General features: G+C 36.2%; 1 protein-coding gene across 2 annotated transcripts; it reads left to right on the top strand.

Moving 5' to 3' along the window:
• The first annotated feature begins 11 nt into the window (after positions 1-11).
• AZI2 (5-azacytidine induced 2) lies at positions 12-23,492 on the top strand. Of its 2 annotated transcripts, none has more exons than XM_008052729.1 (8): positions 12-220; positions 4,979-5,190; positions 6,587-6,712; positions 7,392-7,491; positions 9,212-9,360; positions 14,383-14,441; positions 18,875-18,993; positions 21,362-23,492. In XM_008052729.1, the coding sequence occupies exons 2-8, from the start codon at positions 4,984-4,986 to the stop codon at positions 21,772-21,774; spliced, it is 1,173 nt and encodes a 390-aa protein (XP_008050920.1). In that variant the 5' UTR covers positions 12-220; positions 4,979-4,983; the 3' UTR covers positions 21,775-23,492. The 2 variants fall into 2 exon arrangements, with proteins under 2 accessions (XP_008050920.1, XP_008050921.1); XM_008052730.2 differs by lacking the exon at positions 12-220 and adding an exon at positions 4,800-4,824.
• The last annotated feature ends 1,016 nt before the right edge of the window (positions 23,493-24,508 follow it).

Genomic DNA, 24,508 nt, shown 5'->3' with positions numbered 1-24,508 from the left:
GGGCGGTGCCGGGTCTGGCGCAGCCGAGACAGAAGAGATGGGAATCCCCCCGCGGCGCCCTCGGAGCGGCTGTCTTCGCTGGGGAAGCGGCGGTGCCTTCCAGGAAACCGGAAGCCCGCGGTGACCCCTGGCGACCCTGTTTGTTTTCGGTCCGTGTCCAAACACTGGGGAATCGGAACGCGGCGGCCCTGGGGGCGGCCCTCCGTAGCCTGGCTTCGGGGTGAGTGACTCGCTGGGGCCGGGCCGAGGACACGGGTGCGGGCGGTGCGGTGGCCGCTCCAAAGAGACACGTCATGTTTCTCGCGCCCCCCCTCCTTGGCCTCGGGAGCGGCCCACCCCTGGGCATCCCTTGCCCCTGCACCCCCACACCGCAGCTGCTCCAGGCCCTTCCTGATCCTTGACTTTACTTCTCCCTGTTGCTCATTGCTTCTCCGTGCGCCCACTGACCGGGGCGCCCTTAGTTTTATTTTCATTTTTTTCCCCATTCATTGAGATGTCATTTATACGGAAAGGAAAGAGGGACTTGTAGTGAGGACAGCACTGCCCAGGACATCTTTGCAGTGCATATTGACCCCCTGCCCTTCTGCGAGGGCTGTCAGTGGGCATTCGTCGTTTCTTCAGTGTCTACCTTGTGTACGGTATTCAGCCCGGTTTTCAGTTGAGTGACTACTACATGCAAGATAGGCCAACGCCCTCGTCCCCACGCTCAAGAAACTCTACCCTCAAAAGTGAGATTAAAATACCCACGGAAACCGTAATACAAGTCAACACATAAAATTGCCCCAGGACGTATTGGAGACATGCTAAGGTGATCAAAGGCATAGGCTACCAGGATTAAAATTGACCCTTGCTCCTTAAGCACGGAAGACACTTTCTGTCTTATTGATGGAATTTTGCATTGGATTGAGCAAGATCTCAAGGCATTGTTTGAATTCCGGTTCTCTAAAAACATCATGCCAAATTGCCCAGTCTGTTACTATCCGTCATTCCTTCATGTGTAAATTGGCAATGGTGCATCCTTCATGGGATGGACACAAAATTTTAATGCGATAATGTTTGTAAAGGACACTGGATTCGGTCAAAACACCATCGGAGTGCGGATTTTCCATTTAGTTCACTTGACAGTGGGCAAGAGGCTGAACTTCTTCCTCATTTTCCTTATCTCTAAAATGGAGGTAATACTTTCCAACGCACCAAAGCAGTTTCTTAGAGTTGGACTGGCTTGGAGTCAGCAGCCTGATTTTCATTCCTGCCTCCCCCATTTTCCATTGTCTGCATGTCTCAGTTTCTCCACCTGTAATGTGGGGAGAGTTGCCCACCTCAGAGGTGTTATGTAGATTAATGAATTCTTATGAAGAAAAAATGGCATAGTTCCCCTAAAAGGCGAAGCTTACTGCCTGGTATACCATAAACAATTGCTATTAATTACCAACATAGAACATTGTCATGATTATTAAGTAAAATGAGACAATGAAGTTTTTTATAACCCATGGAGTGATAGAGAACTATGTAAATGTAACTTACTTTTTTCTGTTTTGTGGCATGTATATTCAGAATTGAGGTATAGTTGTCTTACTACTGTTGGAAAATAACTATTGATAAAAATCAGTAATATTTAATGTGTAATAGGTGCCTAGTGGCACCGAGATGTATTACTTTTTGAACGGAATGAAAAGAAGTAGACTGCCCTTCATACCTGCGCTAACCCTGAGAGTCATAAGATTCCACCCGGCCATACAGACTGATTTCTGGACTAATGCAGTTAGTGGGATAACTCATAAAAATGAAAATGGAGTTTTTCATATCGTGTATTTGATGCTGAGTACATTTTGGGGTACTCACTGAATTACAGAGCATTTGACTGTCTAATGTCCATAGATTAAACGATAGCATCTTGAAAAAGAGGCACTTGATGATCACTTCTTTATGAACTAGCTAGGCTGTGTCTGCACCTAATTTATTCATTACAGATAGAGGAAAGAAGAGTGAATGTTGATCTTTTCGCCTCCTTAAGACTTCATTCTTGCTCCCTAGTATCTTGACAATACTAGAGGTATGAAGTGGACTATTCTCACTTCTCAGAGGTAGAAAGCTGATGGAAATTCTAAATAAGGTTCACTTCAGGAGGCAATGTAGAATACAGAGTCTCCCATATAGGCCTTGATTCAAACCCTAGCTTTGTCACATACTGCTGTTGTGATTATAGGCATATTCATGTCACCTCTTTAGACTCGGTTTCCTTGTTGGGGTGGTGATATTACTTTTCTTACCAAGTGTGGTGTGAACTTGAGGTAATGTGTATACCTACCTTTTACTCTGTTTCTAGACATTTATGATAAGCAGACATTGTAGGTTGCTGTTGTGTATTTGGATGAAACTTCTGCCTTCACAAACAATCTAAGAAGGTGGCATCTTAGTGATATAGTCTCACCCTACCATTTCATTTCATTTATTTATTTATTTTTGTGTTGGGGTCTCATTGTCACCAGCTGGAATATAGAGGCACAGTCACGGCTCACTGCAGTCTTGAAATCCTGGGCTCAGGCAATCCTTCCACCTCAGCCTCTCCAGTAACTGGGACTGCAGGCACATGCCACCATGCTTGGCTTAACCCCATCATTTTATAGGTAGGAAAATTTAGGTCGGGAGAGGAGTGAACTAATCTATAATCAGGGTGGCAGATCCTAGGCTGGAATCTGTTTTTCTGAATCTTGGGTGAGTGTTTTTTCTACCAGAGGGTTATACATTGTCCAGATTCTTATTAGAAAAATCAGAATCTCTTTTGTGTTGCCTCTCAGAATGCTATTTTAAAAGCATAGATTTAAAAGACAGCTTAGCAGGGTTTACATCTCGGCTTTGCCACCGACTAATTATGTAGCTATAGGTAAGGTACTTAGCTTTTCTAAGACTTTGTTTATATTTGAGAATATACCTACCTAAGAAGTAATAGCATTAGTACCTGGTATATGGTAAGTGATCAGTAAATTATATATATATATAAAGATGGTAAATGTGGGATAATCACATTTAAAAAAAATTTTTAATGATGTGGGATACAATTCAGGATTAGGTATACAAGTGGTTATCCTACAGGTAAAGTTTGGACCTTTGTTTTGTCCCACTTTGCCTGGTGTGAAATCAGGTACCCTTATTGATGTTTTTATTTATTGATGTTCCTCCCTCATCCCTCCCCACCTCCCTTCCTTCCCCAGCAGTATCCCGCTACTGCCAATCCCTTTTTTATACTATTACGGTCAATGTTCCAGGTCCACTTATGAGTGAAAACATGTGGTACTCAGTTCTTTGTTTCTGTAATAGATCGTTGAGTATTATAGACTTTAGAAGAAAGATCAATCTGATGTCAGAAGATACTTTTCCTAGTGTCTCAAACCCTAGTAATGTAGAAATGAAGGTTCTTTCAACGTTGATTATGGTAAAGACTGAAATTTTAGACATTCTAAAAAAATTCTGATTTAATAATGTTGTGATCTTTTTTTCCTTGTGTTTCTCCCCAAGCCTTAGGTACTACTGTTCTCATTTCTGTCCCACCTTAGCTCACTGATTGTGCCCTTCTTTCTCCGTTATCTTCTTCGGAATTTCACTGTTTTCAACAGTAATTGTCAACATCTTTCACTTCAGTATTTTCATTCTTTTTTAATTTATATTTAAATAAATCTCTAAGATGAAACAAAATTTAATTGTCATATATAAAATATTTGCATGATTACATATAGATATATTTGCCTATAAATATGTTGTATCTGACTTTCCAAAATTAATGTGATGAGCTCATGAATGTGAAATTACTTTCTATAATATAGAAACAATTACTAGTAAGGAAAGAATATAGTAGGGTATGTATTAAGACTTCTGTAATAATGTGTTGTAATGAATTATGCTCAAAGAATTCTTGAAAATTTATAATTTGGGAATGATAAACTGGCAACTGATAGATCTAAGTAGAAATGTGGGCATAAAGTATTTAAACATTTTGATGGTTTTAATCCAAGTGATGTTTCAGATTTATATAGAATTTACTAATATTGGATTATGGCTTTAAATGCTTTATAGATATCAAACTATTTAAATCCTTTTTCTTTTTTTCTTTTTTTTTTGTAAAATAGGGTCTTGCTCTGTTGTCCAGGCTGGGTGATAATTGCATGATCATAGATTACTGCAGCCTCGAATTCCAGGACTCAAGAACTCCTCCTGCTTCAGCCTCCACTATAGGCATGCATTGCCATGCCCAGCTAATTTAAAAAATTTTTTTGTACAGAAGGGTCTCGATATATTATCCAAACTGGTCTTGAACTGCTGGTCTCAAGCAGTCCTCCTGTCTCGGCCTCCTAAAGTGCTGGGATTACAGGCATGAGCCACCAAACCTGACCTTATTTAATATTTTAAAGACTTTATGAGGTATTTGCTGTGATTTTTCTGTACTTTTAAGTAAGAAAACTGAGGCAAAGAGGTGACGCAACTTGCCCAGAGTCATACAAGCACTAACTGGTAGACGTTAGATTAGAAACCAGTCTGATACCAGAGTCTATAATGTTAACCACTATGCTGTACTGCCTCTGAAGGAAATAGGACTATTTAAACATTGTCCCAGCATTTATATTATTCTTTTTTTTTTTTTTGAGTTGGAGTCTCACTCTGTCGCCCAGACTGGAGTGCAGTGGCCGCTCCCAGCCACCGCAGCCTCGACCTGCTGGGCTCCGGCGATCCTTCCGCCTCAGCCTTCCAAGTAGCTGGAATTACAGGCACGCTCTACCATGCCCGGCTAATTTTTTATTTTATTGTAGAGATGAGGTCTCGCCTGCCCAGGTAGGTCTCGAACCCGAGGGCTCAGGCAGTCCACTCACCTCAGCCTCCCAAAGGCGCGGGATTACAGGCTGAGCCACCGAGCCCGGCTATATTATTCTAAAGATACCTTTTTTCCTGCTCATTTATTCATTCATATTTATTTTCTTTTAAATAGCTGTCATGGATGCACTGGTAGAAGATGATATCTGCATTCTGAATCACGAAAAGAGAGATCCAGTGACTCCAGTTTCAATATATTCAGGAGATGAGTCTGTGGCTTCTCATTTTGCCCTTGTTACTGCATATGAAGACATCAAAAAACGACTTAAGGATTCAGAAAAAGAGAACTCTTTGTTAAAGAAAAGAATAAGATTTTTGGAAGAAAAGGTAATTTTATTTTCTACCATCATGTTTCATGTCATAATGAATAATTCAATATATTGTTTATACTAAATTTTCAAGGATTACTCACTACTAATCTCAAAACTCTAGATGTTTTACTTGTCCTCCTGTGTTTCACACCATGTGCTTGGTGAATATTTGTAAAAGAGGATTAAACAACTTGGATGAGTTGTATTCCAAATAATTTCCTTTCTTCTTTTTTCAGATTGTCTCACTGTATAACTCTATGTATTTTATTCAGAATTTTAAAATCTGTGCAGAAAATAACATACCCACAAAGGAAATTAAGTGTCAAAGGAAGAAGTTTCTGGAACATTTTCATAATACATTAATACATTTAATAATATCTTCACTAGGATCTCAACATTCCTTTTTAAAATATATATAACACATTGATAGGAATAATACTTTTGACTGATAAATTAATGTTTTCTCTTTACATTTTCATAAGTAATAGTGACATACCTAAATGTTATAGAATATATAGCAAGGTAGCCTATTCAATATAGATCACAAAACCTAACTTGGTTTTATGTGTTGGGAAACTTCTTCAAAATCCATTTATTTTTGAGTTTTAAAGTTTTAACTTGGCTTAGTTTATATTTCTTCAGATCAGATCAGTGCATTTGACTCTCACAAATAGCAGCTTCCATAAGGGTAAAGAAAATGGATTCTTAGCAGCAAGGGAAATGAATTTTCCTGTATAAAAAAACTTGAGGGTGGTACCTGATATAATTCAGTTTATTTTCGGGAGGCAAGACGCAAAGAGTTCATTGTAAAAATAATCATAATTTCTTTGTATTCATATGATTTTTTTTTTACTTTAATGTTAAGTAAATTTGTAACATACTGGTTAGAATGAGAGAAGGGAACATTTTGGAGCTCATTGCTATTTTTATTTTAAAGTTGGGTAGAAAATGGGATTTGGTATATATTTAACATTGGAAATATTTCTGTTTTTTGTCACAGCAATCCTATTAATTCCTATTTTGTAATGATAAACTAGCATGTCTTTTCCTTAGAAAGTATGCCTTAACGTGATACTTTTTCTAATCCTGGATATTAGATACTATTGACTTGGAAAGCACCTAAACACTTCAGAAGAATACCGTACTCTGTTGTAGTTATGATAATTTAATATGCTATAAAGCAGATAACATGAAGTATAAAATACTGATTAAGTGAAAGCATAGAATAGAAGGCTTTTAAAAATATTCTGTACTTTTTTTGCTTTGTTAGTCAGTAAAGATTAATTATATGCAAGTTCAATGTTCACCTAATTATAATCCAGGCTTTAGCCCTGCATTACAATTAAAGTAAGAAGACATGGAGCCATCAGAAGTCTGACTTATTTTTTATGTGTATAATTTCATGCCATTAGCTTATAGGAGCTCGATTAGATGAAGAAACAAGTTCTGTAGGACGAGAACAAGTAAATAAAGCCTATCATGCATATCGAGAAGTTTGCATTGATAGAGATAATCTGAAGAGCAAATTGGATAAAATGGTAAGTTGGTTTGAAAAGAATGACATCTGTATGTTGCAAATGAGTCTTTCTCATATAAGAAGTTTAAAATTAGAAATAAGTATTTGCATTTAGTAATTAAACATTTAAAATATACCGAGGGGTTGCTACAAAAATGTACACATATTTTAAGAGCTGTTCACTGTAATCAGAAGTGTCTGGATGCTGGATGGCAACTACTTTGAACACCTCTTGTAATTGCAGAGACCAAATGTGACTTGTATTCATCTTATTGAGTATTACAATTTTAATACAGTTTTTTTCTTAAGATGCATATACATTTTTTTGGCACCATTTGTATATGTTGAAGTCAAAATGGAAAGTTTAATAATAATATTTGTTACTTCTATACAAAATAAATACTTAGTATGTAATAATGTTTAAGAATACATCTAGTACCACTAACTTATTTTGAAAAAGTTTGACCTGATAGAATTAGTCATTATGCTATTAAAAAAGAAAAAAAAAAAGCTAATGCATAATAATATCCTCAGCTAGCAAAAAGAAAAAAAAGAGATTCATGAGAAGCTTGAGCTCATTTTCTCCTTACCTTGCTTTTAAAGGCTAGAATGAGTTTTTCAATGTCTACCTGAAAATTACTATATAATACCAACCTATAGATTTTGTTGAATGTAATTTGGCATTTTCCCTTCTTAACTAGAATAAAGACAACTCTGAATCTTTGAAAATATTGAACGAACAGCTACAATCTAAAGAAGTAGAACTCCTCCAGCTAAGGACAGAGGTGGAAACTCAGCAGGGTATGCTACTTACTTGTTATAAATATTCTAACAGAATTATTATATTTTCCTTTTTGTGTTACATACATTATCAGTTTTCTTCATCTGTATGCTAAGGCCTTAGCTTATTTTTTTAATTTTAGGGCTATGTTAATTTCTTTTTTCTCCTTTCACACAGTATCAATCTCTTTTACCTTTTCCTTAGCTCTGCATTGCACTTTTCCTAGCGAAGATTTGATGTTTTTTATTCAGGGCTAGTTTGTGACAAAGTAGAGGAGGAAAAGAGTAGAACCCCAGAAACCGAAGCCAAAACTTGTTTTTTGTGTTTTTTTTTGCGTCGGAGTCTCACTCTGTCGCCCAGACCGGAGTGCAGTGGCCGCTCCCGGCCAGCACAGCCTCGACCCGCTGGGCTCCGGTGATCCTTCCGCCTCAGCCTTCCAAGTAGCTGGAACTACAGGCGTGCGCTACCACGCCCGGCTAATTTTTGACTTATTGTAGAGACGAGGTCTCGCCAAGTTGCCCAGGCGGGTCTCGAACCCGCGGGCTCAGGCAATCCACTCATCTCAGCCTCCCAAAGGCGCGGGATTACAGGCTGAGCCACCAAGCCCGGCTCGAAGCCAAAATTTCTAACCCACTGTGTGTCCTGGCCTTTCCCTCTTTGAGCATCTTGCCCACAGTTAGATACACTCGTGGAGTACATACAGAATTTTTCCTTTTTCTTTCTGAAGATTGTTAAAATAGTGCAGTTGAAATGTTGGGGTGGAAAGTTAGGTCTGGGGGATATGGAAAATAGCCTGAACATTCCAAATGAGACAAGCTAAAGGGTAGGCCTCTGAGAGACCATCTGATAGGAGACAGTTGAAATCTCTTATGTAGCTAGTTGGACTTTTTATAAATAGAAAGTCTAAGGTACTAAGTTCAGGATAAAGGACTATCCAGTTCTAGGTTTCTACAGGGAAATGTTTATTCAAAAAATTGTTTTGACATCATGTTCCAGGCCTGTTGGTAAGACTTTATTTACTCTCTGAGTATAAGTTTAGAATGATCAGCTGAGATTCCATTTATTCTGTTTTTTTTCATTTTTGTCACTGCCATAACCTTGACTTATGCAAAATAGATTATTGATTTGTCTGCAGTTTTTAAAAATTTTTTAATTATTTTTTTTGAGTTGGAGTCTCACTCTGTCACCCAGACTGGAGTGCAGTGGCCGCTCCCGGCCACCGCAGCCTTGACCTGCGATCCTTCCACCTCAGCCTTCCGAGTAGCCGGAATTACAGGCGCGTGCTACCACGCCCGGCTAATTTTTTGATTTTATTGTAGAGATGAGGTCTCGCCTGCCCAGGCGGGTCTCGAACCCATGGGCTCAGGCAATCCACTCACCTCAACCTCCCAAAGGCGCGAGATTACAGGCGGAGCCACTGAGCCCGGCTTGTCTGCAGTTTTAACATATGCTTGATTTTAGTGTGGTATCTTTTAAAATTCCAGACTGACAAATTTGAACTTTAACTTTATAGAAAATCATAGATGGGATAATTAGCATATTCTAAAACAAGATTGCTGTATCTCTTACTCTCATTAGCATAGATCTTTGAAAGTAATTACTATTTTTTAAGAAATACTAATTGTATATGTTTCATATTAGTTTTTTTTTATTATCTACATTTTATCAGCATAACCTTTCTAAAATTGAAGTCAACATAGAAGGCAAAGGTAACAGTTTTGGTGTTCATCCTTTCTGTAGTGATGAGGAATTTAAATCCACCGTCATCAAACTGGGAGGTGGAAAAGTTGAGCTACGACCTGAAGATTCATGGTTTGGAACAGGAGCTGGAACTAAAGAGAAAAGAATGTAGTGATCTCAAAATAGAACTACAAAAAGCTAAGCAAAAGGTACTACAGAATTATTAAATTGAGAAATTCAGTATTCTCTGTCTATCATATGTAGGATTTATAGCTAAGTATGTTTTAAACCATAGTGTTAACATAATTTGTAACTACTTAGAAATGTTCTAGTTCCTGAAAAATTCATGTTTATCTTTTTCTTGAACCATTTCTGGTAAAATTTGACACACCATATGCTTTTACTTTGATTCTCAAATTATATAATTTTGTTTTTTAAAATGTTTATTTTTTAAAAACCTTATTAGTGTGTTGTAACTGTTCTTTTCAACTCCCTTTCCTTCAGTTTTCGTGAGTTATTTATTTTCTCTGTAAAGTTTAAAGAGAACTCAGATTTTAAGTTTTTCATTTTATTCACCTTTTAATTTGATTAATTTAGATTTCACAAAAGACAACTTGATTTTTAGATTTCCTTTTTTTCCCTTAAGACTACCAACAACAAAGGAAACTTTACAGAACCCATTTATTTTCAGAAGACTAAAACTTGTGGGACAATTTTAACTACTAGCAAATAGCCAAGAATTCAAGAATAGGGAAAAACAATAAAAACTTGCCAAGCTACGGTGGTGTGGTTAGCCTGAATTCCTCAACTATAGTACAAACTGCCTCTCAGGTCTTCCCCAAGAGTTTGTTTACTAATACTTTAGATTGGATTCTAACTAGCTTGGGTATGTGATTTCAGATGGCATGACAGTGCTGAGAATAAAAAAGGAAATGACATGGATGCAGGGGAGTGTGAGAGCTTAAAGCAGAGTGAAAAACTCTCTAGTCTGGAGGAAGTGGCCTTTTTATGCATTTATGTACTTCAAACTAAAGTATAACCAGTTATGTAATTTTTTTCCTCAGCTCAACCATTTTGCTCATCAGAGCATTCAAAGACTGTTGAGGAACTGTGCTTTTTATTCTCTGTTCTCTGGAATGCCACCCCTGAAAGCCTCCTTCCATACTTTCTGCTGCCAGCAGATTCTGCCCTCAGGTGTCAACAGATGGAGCTGACACTTCTCTTTTCTGTGATGTAGTTTTTAAAGAAAGATGACCACTGGATAAGAATGAGATAGCTTTGAAAATAATACAGCGTTTTGCTTTGCCCTTGACCAGATGAATTATCTTGCACTGGGCAACAAGAACTTGCTTTGGTGCCCCCAGCCCTTATAAAAGGGAAACACTACAAAAATTCCTGTCAACTCCTGTTAGAACCAATTTTCCCCCCTACTTGACATCTTCCTGGCTTTGAACTTGTGACCACACACCATAATTCCCTCAAAGTCTTCCAGTATCTTGTTCTGCAAGCCCAGTTGCTGTAGCCACTGAGAAGCCCCTTTCAAAAAGATGTGCTTGCAAGAAGAGAGTTCTAAATTATAACTGTCAATATATACATTCTACTTGAAATAATTTTTTTTTTGAGTTGGAGTCTCACTCTGTCACCCAGACTGGAGTGCAGTGGCCGCTCCCGGCCACCGCAGCCTCGACCTGCTGGGCTCTGGCGATCCTTCTGCCTCAGCCTTCCAAGTAGCCGGGATTATAGGCATGCGCTACCATGCCCGGCTGATTTTTTGATTTATTGTAGAGATGAGGTCTCGCTGCCCAGGCGGGTCTCGAACCCGCAGGCTCAGGCAATCCACTCACCTCAGCCTCCTAAAGGCGCGGGATTACAGGCTGAGCCCGACTTACTTGAAATAATTTGATAGCATTAGTGAATATTTTGTCATAGAGTAGCAAGTAGTACCATAGAATCATAGAAACTTGGCTCATAATTGTGGTGCTTATTAACTATGCAACATTAGGAATGTCATTTAACTTCTTGGAACTTGTTCTCTATAAACAACATTAAATACCTAGGTTTTTTTCCTGGGGTTAATTAGTATATGCAAAGCAATTAGCATACTACCCAGTGTACAGTGTATTCAGTAAGTAAGTGCTTTTTAAAGAAAACTTAGAGTAATCCAGAAAAGCAGTGCTTTTAGGTATTTGTGTATGTGAATTACATGCAGTTTAAGTTTCTGATTTTCAGTTCCACTAGATGGTGCTAGAGAGTAAATTGCTTTTAGTTTATGTGTGGTAACCAAAATCACAGAAACAGACTTTTAGGGGTAGAAGAAACTTTAGAAATCACTTTTCTTTAATGGATGATGAAATTAAATCTGAAAGACAAGAAACTTTTAAGAGCTGAAGGTGAGATAAGAGACGAATATTGAAAAATTAGAAAAAGAAATACTTAAAACATGGACCTCATCTTCACAGGCATTTATTAGGGTTGAGGTGAGGCTGTGAAGTAAAAAATGCTCACTACTAATACTTTAAAAATGAACCAGGAAAAGGAATAGCGGAAATACCAGTTTATAAACAGTTTCAAGTTGAAATCTTGATGCCATGCGGTGCATACTTTCAACGCTTTTTTCATAGATGTTGCTGACTGCCCTCTTGGACGTGGGAATCGTTTGAGAGCAAGCCAAGGAAAGAAATCCATGTTTCATTACTCGAGCCATATTCACACATATTTTTAAGATGGCATTTTCTATGAAACGTATTTTATAATAATAGGTTTTGAAGTATGTACTAGTATCCATCATGTGGTGCTGCTGTTTTTAAGTATTTAGTTAATGAATGCATTTGATGTTCATGAGGTTCCAGGGGCATTCCAGTGTGGGCCTTTTAGACTTTCTCTATCCCCCCTATCCCTGCCATTTACATTCAGTACAACTGATCCTGTGAGAAAGACTCTAGGACCAAAGAAGCATAAAAAACACTGGATCATTAAAAATGGATTTGGTTTAGAAGATGTCTAAGCTTCCTAATAATAGCCCATTTATACATTCACAGTGTACTCTAGTATAGTAAAGGTTCTGAAAAGTCCTGTGGTGTAGGACCTTGTATAACCTGAACGTTGTTTCCCAAGATTTTGTAGCCATGGGCCACTCTTTATGTGAAATGCCCACATCATATTGCACTAGTTGGAAAACAGATCCATGTCCACCTTTAGAACATGGTAGAATGACTGTTGGCCAGGAGCTGGGTCTTTGAATACTAGAGACCATCCCTTTGAGCGTATTGCTGATTTATGTCTGGCTTTCTGAATTGCTAGACTGTCGCTGGAAAAATATTTTCCTATCCCATCAGATTTTTAAAATATTGTTGGCTTTAAAAATGAGAGTTTTCCAATGAACACATGTGCTTAAGTACAAGCTAGTTTTAATTTTTTTTCTTACTTAACAATACAAAGAATCTAAAAGTGATCTGATCTGATTCTTTTATTTCCTATAGAAAACAAGAGGACAACCCCTTCGGGTTCCCTCCCACTGTGGGAGCTTTTCTGTCCTCTCAATAAATCCTGCTTTCTCACCAAAAAAAAAAAAAAAAGGAAAGAACAATATCTAAGGATATGTACCTTCTTGGTCATATTGCCCCTGGCTGTGGACCAGTTCTGTTTCCCCTTTCCATAGGGCTCCCTAAGATGCAACTTAATTGTAATAGTATTCAAATTAGAGATCCAGAAATGCATTAACTCCCATTAGATGAATCATTTTTGAAATTTTACTCTTTGAGGTTCAGAGTACTCATATCCTTGTGTAGTTTTCTAATGTCCCACTTTAGAACATATAATTTAGATTATGTCAGAAATAGTAAAATTAAATTTTGTTCTCTTATACTGGCCACTTCTGCCAGTAGACTTAGTACCTGTGACAGTTATTTTTGTTTGTTACAGACCCTTAATGAGAATGTATTGTAAGCAAGCATGCTGCAGAGTTGTCTAGAGCATATTTAAAAGTATTTTTTACTTTTCTTCTGTCATGTCTGCAACCTAAATATACTACTGAAACTGGTTGGGTATGGTGGCTTACACCTGCAATCCCAGCACTTTTGAGGGGCCAAGGCCAGAGGATCTCTTGAGACCATGAGTTTGAGACTAGCCTGGGCAACATAGCAAGGCCCCATCTATGTGAGAAATTTAAAAATTATCCGGGTGCAGTTGTGCACACCTGTAGTCCTAGCTGCCTGAGAGGCTGATATGGGAGGATTGCTTGAGCCGTGGAGTTTGAGGTAAAAGGGAGCCTATGATTATGCCACTAAACTCCAGTCTGGGTGACAGCAAGACCCTGTCTTTTAAAAAAAAAAAAAAAAAAAAAAAGAGTAAATGGCAAGAACCTGTCTCAAAAAGATGAATGAATGAATGAATAAATAAAAGAATAAAGGACTAAAACTTCATAGTAAATGGGGATTTATGACATCCTTGCCAGGTCTTTTTTTTTTTTTTGTATCTAGAGAGAGAGAGGAAATTTATGCTGCTCTTTTAAAATAGTAACTTGTTAGAATTCTGTTACTTTTTAAAAAAAAAATAATAGTACAAAAAGTAAATACCAGAGAACTCCCATTTTCCTTTGGAATTCATTCAGCTTGAATAAACAGTAATGTGATAAATGTGTTACACTTTTTAAAGTATAAACTTCAGATTGGTGTTTTTAGAAATTTACTTGTAAAACTCCAAGTTTTTTTACGTGAGAGCATGTTTTTTTGAGTTGGGGTCTCACTCTGTCACCCAGACTAGAGTGCTCACAGCTCACCACAGACTGAACTTCCTGGGCTCAGACGACTCTTCTGACTCAGCCTCCCGAGTAACTTGGACTAAAGGCGCAGGTCACCACACCCAGTTAATTTTTTGTAGATTTGAGGTCTTGCTATTTTGCTCAGGCTGGTCTTGAACTTCTGGGCTCAAGTGATCCTCCCACCTGGGCCTTCCACAGTGTAGGATGACAGATGTGTGCCATGGTGTCCAACTCAGTTTTATTTTTTTAAGAAAATTAAAGCTTTAATGCTTTAATTGGAAGAGATTTAGAAATATTTGATATGGGTTGGAAATATTTTATTAAAACTGAGCATGAAATTTAGTTTTATGCTGCTATAGTTATTGATGTAATCTATAAAAGCTGAAACGTATCTCTGGTAATAAAACGTTGAGATTAAATAGAATGCAAAAAATTACAAATTTTAAACTTTTTTTTTTTAAACAAATGACAGGATCCGTATCAGGAAGACAATCTGAAGATCAGAGACCTCCAAAGACTAAGCATTTCAAGGTATGAGCGTTATGTAACAGAGTAATACATGTTCTCTTCCATTGCACTTTGTGTAGGTACCTTGATTTCTTTTTTTAACCTTAAAAACAAAACGAATAGGTACTATTTGGATACCGAATAGGTACTATTTGGATACTTATCATAATATATTTATTAAAAGATTTGTTACTTAACAGCAGGCGTGAACTTTTTAGTAGAAAGTTGCACATTGAGATGCTGTAAACAAAGTTTCTGAATATTTAGTAATATTTTAGATAGGATTTTAGGGAACTGGCTACGTGGAAGTATTTTGTGCTATTGATTTGTACATGAAAAATTAGCGATTTTTATATTCAGGACTAACTTGGGCAACCTTAATCTTTTGGATAGCATAAATTTTAAGAGACTGATTCCTTCTTAAGGTAAGAATAGGAATAGCTATCAGAGTTCACATGCTTAACTTCAACCCTTTTCCCATGTACTTATCATTTTTACTTAAGTTGCTTAAGTTCTGTGTTTTAAATTACCTAGTTATTTTTGTTTATACTATGTTAGAAACATGGAGACCTTCCATTTGATGAAAAATACTGACTTGGCTTTAGTGTTTGATCATTTAATGTCCAAAGTTTACTGACCTAAGTAAATAATATGAATTGTTCCTATCGAACACCTGCTGGGGAGAAATAATCAGTTGGGGAAAGTAATTTGAGGAAATGACATGTAGCCATTCTTTGAAATCAGGGCTCAGCAAACTTTTTCTATAAAGTACCAGCAGCCAATATTGTAAGGCTTATGAGCTAGCCATACAGTCTCTGTTGCAACTACTCAGCCCTGCCATTTGAATAGTACTTCAATTATGCCTTCAAATTTTATCCAGGTTTACAGCATGGAAGTTTTTTCTTTTCTGTTTTAAACAATGTGTCTAGTACAATGTCCATATAACTGTTTCTTAAAATTATGTTGTCAACATTATCCTCTTTTCTCCTGTCAGCCTAGGTTTGCCCTTATTACTTTTGCTACCGTTTGTATAAGCCATTCCAAAACATTTTTGGAAAGAAGCAGGGAGTGGATAAATACATTACAATCAGAGTAGATCAGATAAAAATGTTATATAATAAATAGTGTATTTGAAGTACATGATATAGAATGGGACTTTTCTTCCATTCTTGGGGGATTATGTAATTTGGATCACTTGCACTGAGAGTATCAAAAAGCTGACTTCCTTAAAAAAAAATCTGTTGAAGGCAACAGATAACTAACACGACAGTGAAGAATCTCTCTGCCAGGATTTGGGAGAGGGCGAGTGATGAGGAGGTGAGTACAGTTTTTGAGACTGCAGATACAATTGTGGCTTCCAAGTGCAGTCTTGAATTGTTTAAAACATCTGGGAGAAATAGTTTTTAGAGGGAATTGCCTTAACTACTATCTAAAAGTTACTTTGTGTTAAAGCCATATCAAGGACGTGGTATGTTAGAGAACCGTGTAATTTCAGCATTTCCTAATAGCTCCCTTAGTGCTCAGGTGCATTTGTGGCTCTTTGCAAATTGGTTTGTGATTATCTTATACAGGCAGCATCAACTGCAGAAATGATTAGGTTTTTCTCTTCTGCTTAGCCACTAGAAAACTTATGACCAAATTTGTGGTCTACTGTTGGTAAACTTTGAATCATACATTTTTATGTTAGTCTCACTCCCCACTGCATTTTTTTTAAACCTCATCATTTATACCCATTACCAGTTTATATTCCTGTGTTTTATTAATTTTTGTAAGTTACTTAAACCACTTTAATGGTTTATTAGCAGAACATACTAATATAGTAAACTTAATTTATCATTTGAATAGGGATATTTAATAGAGATATTTCCATAAATCCATTAACTAAGGGTTTAGATATCTTTAAGAATTATTTTTCAGCTATTTGGGAAACTCTTTTTGGAGCACTCCTCTTTTTTGTATTTCCTCCATTATGTTGCCAGGCAAATGAGGTAGTATATTGTTTCCTTAAGACAGAGTGAACCTTTTAATTAGTCCAGTAGACTCCTAGGCCTGTGTTCTCATGTGTGAAATGAGGTCACCCGCTGTGCCAAGTTGGTGTGAGGATGTGGATGAAGTGCCTAGCACATAACAAATGGTCAACCATCATTACTTTTGTTTCATCTATTTTATTTTTAGGGTTCTCATTTGGGATGCATTCATTTCATATTTCAGTATTTACGTAGTTAAATAAATTATTTATAGACAGCTGTATACGTTACTAGGATTTTGCTCGTGTGGCATTTAAGGCAAAACTTAACTACGTTTGTACGCCCAGCTGGGAAACTGGGAGGAGGATGGAGGGTCACAATCTATGCATAGTCTGAAAAATACCTAGATAAAAAGTTTAGTTGGAACCCTGCTAAAAATTTGAGGGATGACAATTTTCCCTTTCCAGTCTCACCTAAGTACTAATGTAAACATTCTGTTCAAGTAAATAGAATTAAACTTAACTTTGAAGACTGTAGCACTTTAGTAATAACTGTTTAAGTGGGTAACACTATCTGCAATTACTTTGTTATCCACCAGAGGGAGAGCTCATACTTAGTAATAATTTTAGATTTTTTGTATCTGCAGTTTGTTTTCAATTCAGGTGACATTAAGGGCAAAAGACAAAAAGACAAGATGTATATTAAACTCAGTGACCTAGTTTTCAACTTAACCTAAAGTTTAAGCAGTCTTTATTAAATTGCATTGAAAATTGTATAGTAGAAACTGACTTAACACTTCTATTACAATTTTTTCTTTTTTATTTTACATGCCTAGCTACTTTTAAATGATTGGATATGCTTGGTATTTCAGTATCCAAACACTGTCTTGAGTAATTGCTTTTCTTTTCTCCAAGTCAGGCACTGATTTATTGTCTCACACCAATAATAAACTATTTTTAAACTGTATTATTCATATCATGCCTGTCTGCATGAATTAGCATGTGCTCAGTGTTTGCGTTTACTGCTATATAATGTGAGTAACTCTTTGGGAAGCATACTGATGAGTACCCAGAATTGCACCAAGGAAACCAGCAGCTCTCTTCACACTTAAGACAGGTTCCTGTGTGAGACATTCATTGTAGCAAACATCTCAGATGTTTACTGGTGGAGTAGATGTGGATAGCTAATTTTTGTGAAGTAATTATTTCACACCTATCAAAAAACCTGTAAAAAGCCCTGTGATTTTTTTTAATACACTATAACGTAACAAAAACATTCATAACAGACTAAAACAAGTATGTAGATATTTCTCTATTCTCCTGCTTGTATTGATTTATAGTGTGAGTAGAATGGGAATATTTTGACGAAAGAGATATTTTACCTTACATAATTCAAAATAATTCTGTTTTTTAATATATCTGTTGTTTCTGTAATTGGGATATTAGATGTAGATTTCAAGAGTGTCACCCCTTGCAGTTTAAATGTTTGTGTATGGTTAGACAAAAATTGAAGTATGTGGTGACACATTTTTCTAGTTTGATATCTGTACTACTAAAATTACACTGATATCTCTCAGGGACAGTAATCGTTGTTTGAATACTATGAGATTATTCTTACGTTTTTAATATTTTGTGTATTTCTGTACAACAAAATAAGAATGCATGATTAAGATTTTAATGCATTAGTTGCATTTAAGAACCTGAAAAAGAAGAAAGTCATGAATGTCCAATTAAGAATGTTTAATGGAAAACAAAACCTATAAAAATTAGATCTAAAATAACTAATTCATAAATTCTTAGATAATTGAGGTAAAATAATTTTAATTATAAAAATGGGAGAGGCCTTTTTGAAGTTCTTATTTCTGTCTCATATAACCCTGCCTCTCTGGCTTCTTTTTCCTTACCAAGAAATCATCTGGCTCTTCATGTCTTGTGCTGTCATGTCACATTGGTTTAGAACCAACAATATGAGACAGCCCAGTCAAACATAAAGAATGTAATGCATGAAACCTAAATTTTTATTTTAATGTGGACTTGGGTATACATTCAGCAATTGATATGTCATTTTAGTTCACAGTGTTGAAACAATCAAAAGATAAGTACAAATTTACAATCCATATATGAATTAATGTAACTTTATTCTTGGTCAGATTTGCAAATGAAGAACATATTCTTTACTACTTACTAATTATATTAACAGCTACACATAGGCTATAATAAAATCTCAATTCTGAGAAAAGACCTATAAGAAACTCTCATCAGTTAGGATATTTCTTTTTATTATACCCTGCTACAAATCAGAAAGTGTTAGGTCTTTTCACTTATTAATGCCCTAATTAAATATCCTCCAATTGTTTTATTAATTTATATCATCTCCAGACTAATTGTGGCAAGAACTTGGAGCTTGGAGCTATTTATTTCTGTTTTAAATTTATTCGTTTTTGTCCATAAAAATAACAATGAGTTAACTTTTTTTAACCCTGTATTTCAGTGATAACATGCAGCATGCATACTGGGAACTGAAGAGAGAAATGTCTAATTTACATCTGGTGACTCAAGTACAAGCTGAACTACTAAGAAAACTGGAAACCCCAACTGCAATCAAGAAAGGCAAGTCACTATTTGCCGGAAACCACTGATTCCAGCCAAACTGCTTGAAGAGCAACCAGCTATTGTATCTTATCAAAATCTCATCAAATGAGTTTGATAAGCCAAAATATACATAGTGTATTTGCAGCCTACCTGTTCTCTGCTTTGGCTTCAGTCTCATACTGGTCAACTTCACACATAAAGGTGTTGCTGATGTGTTTTTTCTTCAGTACTGTATTCTTTTCCCCTTGTGGCTTTTCTCAGCCAAGTGTTGCTTATGTGTATAAGGCTGAGGTGTTAAAGTTTGCTCTAGTTGACCTTTTACCACAGCTACTTTATATATTAAAAAAAAGACACTAAACGCAATTTTTCATTCCATTGCTACAGAATACACCAAAAAACTAGCTTTAGGAAAAAAAAAACTTTGATTCATTATTTGGTTGTCTACATTTTTTATAAACTTAATTTTCTTTCCTTAAAGAATAGCTGACTAAAACAGAGACTAGGTGTTCTCCCCTTATGCCCTTTGGCTAAACAAAAATTTTCATCGCTTTGCCTTTCATATTTAACTACTTAACTGAACTTTTTGAGTTCTGTGTTAGTTAGTAGTGGCTACTCCTGCCAAAGCTGTTTTTAATACCTTGGGGGGGGGGGGGAAACCGGTGCACTTGTATCTAGTATTCTGAAAAGTTGTGTAATATAAATTTGAGTGCCCTAAAGTTTACTTTTTAAAGGAATGAGATGTGACTTTTTATAAAGTAATCACCATCTAATTTAAAATTGTTATTTGAACCTCACTTTGTCTTAAAGAGGACACAAAAGAATTGTGTTTCCTAAAGAGTTCTCCTCAGGAGTGCTTATTAGTGGGGGGAAATGTTGCATATGGGAAGGAAAATTAAATTCAGAATTCCTTTCAGTTTCTGGAGAGTTGGTTACATACAAATCAGGGAAAATAATATGGTATTTTAGCAAGTCTAATTTATGGTTCATTTTTTCTTGAATCCTCTAGTGGTCAAGGTTATTTATAAGACTATGTGCTGATGACAGAAATAAGATTTGCCTTTAAAGGGACTTGTAGAGTAATTTTGCAGTGAGTTTTCAATGTGGCTTTTTGTTTGCATAATAAATATAACTTCCAAAGAATATGAAAGGGGAAATGGTCTTTCAAGACTTAGAAGTGGCTCGTCTTTGTGTTCCCTTCCTAGCTAGTTAATGGTAATATTCTTTTATGCTTTGGAATCTAAGTTTTCTTTCATAACATTTCCTATGACAGTGCAGGCTTGAGGTCACCACTCCTTACTACAGAACTCATTGCTTTGAGAAGTACAGAGATGAGGTCACCTTTTTCCTGACCTCCGTGTCACCTTTGTCCAGAAGCTGAACACTGTTGGTTCCAGTTCTCCTCTATCCCTATGTACCTTCCCAAGAAACAAGGCAATAAAACCTTCTTTACTCGTAATGTGGTTCTTCAAACTACATGGAGTCAAACCTTAGTTACACTTGGCCTTCCTTCTTGGGCTGAGGATAAACTTATCTTTCCACCCTGGTAGGTTGAGTTGGAGGGGAGGAGAAACCTGTATTACTGTCTTTAAGCTGACATTTAGCCTGTGCTTTCTTTAGTTGTGGCTAAATAATAGCTGTCAAACAGTTTTTTTCTAAGCCATCACGTGTTTTTGTTATTTTTTTTCCTTGACCCATATTGTGACCATAGCAGAAATAAAAACATTTGCTATTATGTGTGTTTTACAAGAACAGGATTATTTTACAACTTTTATTTCAAATGCTTTATCCACAAAAGCCTGTGATATGTACGTGTTAAAACTTCATGTGGGTCCCACCAATTCAAAATGTAATTATTTCTGAAAAAAATTTACTTTTGGACTGTCTATGGAGAAACGATTTGACTTAAGCAAAGGTAAATTACATTTAACTAAAAAATGCTAAAACTTAAGAACAACTCTTCCTGTACACACTGACATGTAATAGTCTGCAAGCCTTCTCTGGACACAATTAAGAACCAAGAATAGGATCTTTATTGGTATTTTAACTTTAGTGGTTTCCAAATTTTTGCAATATGCAGTTCTTGATCTTTTAAAAGCTTTGTGACATAGGTGGGACAGGATTACTATATCCATTTTGCAGACGGGGAAAGTAACACCTGGGACAGTTAAGTGACAAGTATCTGAAGTCATAATATCAGCAAATAGCTAATCTAGGATCAGTACTCAGAACATCTTTTATCTCCAGGTCACAGTGCCTCAATAACCACACAAACTTGGACATGTTGATTTCATTACCAGTTCTAGAACTCAACCAAATCAATGAGGTGTTACAGTATTTTATCACAAGTGCCATGAAAACTGACCTTGAGCCTGTGCTTTTTCTTTAGCCTCTGCCCCAGTAGGATGCGTTGAAGACCTTGGGAAAGACAGCACCAAGCTGCACTTGACGAATTTTACTGCAACATACACAAGATATCCCCCTCTTTCACCAAATGGAAAAGCTCCTTGTCATACTACATCTTCCCCTTTACCAGGAGATACGAAGGTTTTGTCAGAGAAAGCAATCCTGCAGTCATGGACAGACAATGAGAGATCCATTCCTAATGATGGTACATACTTTCAGGAACACAATTCTTACGGCAGAAATTCTCTGGAAGATAACTCCTGGGTATTCCCAAGCCCTCCCAAGTCAGGTGAGACAGCATTTGGGGAAACTAAAAGTAAAACTCTGCCTTTACCCAACCTGCCACCACTGTATTACTTGGATCAACATAATCAAAACTGCCTTTATAAGAAATAATTCTGAAGAGATTCGTTATTTGATCATGAGGACACTCTCTCTTTCAGTGGCTCTCCCAAGAAATTATTTAACAAACTGAAAGTGGATTTTGATTAAAATTTTGCAGAGTTCTTCAGTATATACATTTGAACATACTGTACAGTATTATGTAGTTGATTTTCCAGTATGAAAGAGCACCCTCCAGCTCTGTATTCTACGAATCAGATATATGTTTACTATACTAATCAATAAACTTAAGGTGTTTAAAAAAGACAATTCTACCTTTGATAACAGTTGTAAAATTTCGCCTCTCAGAGAAAGAACGGAATTGGAGATTTTAGACATGGTTTTATGAAGTATGTGAAATGCTTAAAAATCCAGTCATAAAAAAAAAGGAAGTCATTAATATAGGAGAAAAGCTGTAAGTTGCTTCAAATTGCATAAAGATTAAATGGCAATGTAGATAGGTTATATTTCCATTGATCTTTTGATGCATAAAGATATGGAAAATATAATGGAATAAAAGTGTCTTATAACATCTCTAGATGATATTGTGTTTCAAAGTTTAAGATTTAAAATGAATTTTTGGTCACAACATTTGTTGATAAAATTTTAGCATTGCAGTTTGAATTGTAAGACCTGAAATAACCTATCATTGAAGCCAGCTTTGTCTCAGTAAATTCCCCAAGTTCCAATTCGAAAAAAAAAAAAAAACTTGGTGAAATAGTTGAAAAACTATGTGGTGTGTAAATAAATAACTATAACCCTATGCAGCATCCAATTAGAAGTAGAACGAGTATGACACAGGTTTCAGTCTAATCTGTCCCTTCACTGGTCCATAGTGAAAACCTAATTATATATATATATATGACTACATAAGGTCATTTTCTTCAAAGGTACTACTGCTGCTTGTTATATTGAACAGCTTCTAAATTGTTAGACCCTATTTTGAAATGTAATACTTATTGAGAAAGTGATGTTTAATTAGAAACTTTGATTCAAATAATCAAATTTTGGGCTATATAGTGCAATCATGAAATATCCCCAAACTTTTTTTATTCTAAATGGCCAATCACTTGTAAACAAGAAAATAACAAAATAGCTTCACATGGAAATTCATCTAAATTCTTTCAGGGTGGAAGTATTAAAAATATTAGTATATATTACTTTGTTCATATACCTATTGCTTGAGTTAAAGTGTTTTATGTAGGAGGACTTTATCCTTTTTGATAGTCTGGTTCATACACCTTGAACTCAAAAAAATCTCAGATCTCTTCTATATTACTGGATAGTATACATACATAGCCTGTGTTCACCATTCACCAGATATTTTTGTTTCTATTATCTGACACTTATTCAAGCTTGTCTGTGATTAATGGAATTGGTGTCAGATACTGGAATTTATTCTGACCAATGAACACAGCTGACTCAAGGGAGTGCAATCTCCTGCCAAGTAATAGAAACAAAACCCAATATGCATAAAACAAATACAATACTCCAGGCTTTAGCTGAAGGAAGCAACTACCTGTGTAATAACAAGGCAGCAAAAACTATTTCTCATGTGGCTGCATAGGCTGTATATTTCATCTAATCTCTAATGTAGCTTACTGGTTTGCTTTTTTTAAAACCAAGATTGGAAATTTTCCTTTGTAGAGCATACAAGTCTTGAGAGAGAACGGCTTGATTAATATTTTTAACAATGCAAGAAATTAATTAAATTATTTTTGTTTGAAATTGAAGTGGATATGAAATACCATCCTTGCCTATACATTTCAAAGTCTGGTACTGATTGTTAATATGATTCAAGAAACAGACGTGTTTTATTAAACCAACTTCCTTTGAGTGGAAAAAATTCTTTTCCATCTAAACAGAGTAATGATAGCTATCAAACAGGTATGCTACAAAGTCTGTCCTGTGTTCTTGACAGTTTGAAGTACTAAACAAATTAGGTGTTCTAAGGCTCCTTAGGAAAGAATAACCAAAAAATTTTTTTACCCAGTAGAACTTTTTAAATGTACACTTGATGCTCTCTGTTCTAGGTAAGACTCAAAAAGAAATGTGAGTAGCCCGTCTGTAACTTTTAATTTATTTAAATTTGACCTCTTTCATACTAGCTGAAAATTGCTCCAAAGAGCTTCCCTTGAAAATTTCTTCATAATCTTCAGATCTCTTATTTTAAGAAAACACAATTCTGTACGTGTATCACTCAAATAACAAATAACAACAACAACAACAAAAAAAACCTAGTCCTTCTTTCTCCCTTATGAGCTGTATTTACATCTTTATAAAGAAGATTGCTTTATGGAGTTGTTACTGCAATGGAACTTACTCATGCATGTGAAACATGAGAGAACCAAAATAAATGGGAAAATTCAGTCTTAAGTAACTGAATCATGTGACAACAAAATATTGATCTTATCCAGAAAGGCTACTTGGAAAAGATAGATCTGAAGGGGGAAAAAAATCCTGTGAATTGTCACTATGAACAGGGAATAATATAGACAGAGGTACCAACGAGCAAGCAAGATACAACTGACGCAGATGTACCAGTTGGCAAAGTGGTCTTGAGTGTGGCTAGACATGCGCATTCTGAAGGCTTACAAGTACAACGAACAGTTTAGTTTTTGTTTTTTGAGTCAGAGTTTCCGTTGCCCAGGCTGAAGTGCAGTGGCACAATCACAGCTCTCTGCAGCCTTGACCTGGACTCAGACGATCCTTCTGCCTCAGCCTCCTGAGTAGCTGGGATTACAGGTGC

Source organism: Carlito syrichta, unplaced genomic scaffold, assembly GCF_000164805.1.
Source record: "Carlito syrichta isolate Samal-C Ts95f unplaced genomic scaffold, Tarsius_syrichta-2.0.1 Scaffold287385, whole genome shotgun sequence".
In the NCBI taxonomy this organism is placed as follows: Eukaryota; Metazoa; Chordata; class Mammalia; order Primates; family Tarsiidae; genus Carlito; species Carlito syrichta.
The sequence above is the reverse complement of the archived record's forward strand: the minus strand, read 5'-3'. Positions and strand labels throughout refer to the sequence as shown.

Bases quoted from the DNA above. Each gene is read 5' to 3' on its own strand.
- AZI2 (XM_008052729.1), top strand. From the start codon at position 4,984: ATGGATGCACTGGTAGAAGATGATATCTGCATTCTGAATCACGAAAAG. The intron at 9,361-14,382 runs GTACTACAGAAT...AACAAATGACAG, and splicing joins TACAAAAAGCTAAGCAAAAG to GATCCGTATCAGGAAGACAA. The intron at 14,442-18,874 runs GTATGAGCGTTA...CCTGTATTTCAG, and splicing joins CAAAGACTAAGCATTTCAAG to TGATAACATGCAGCATGCAT.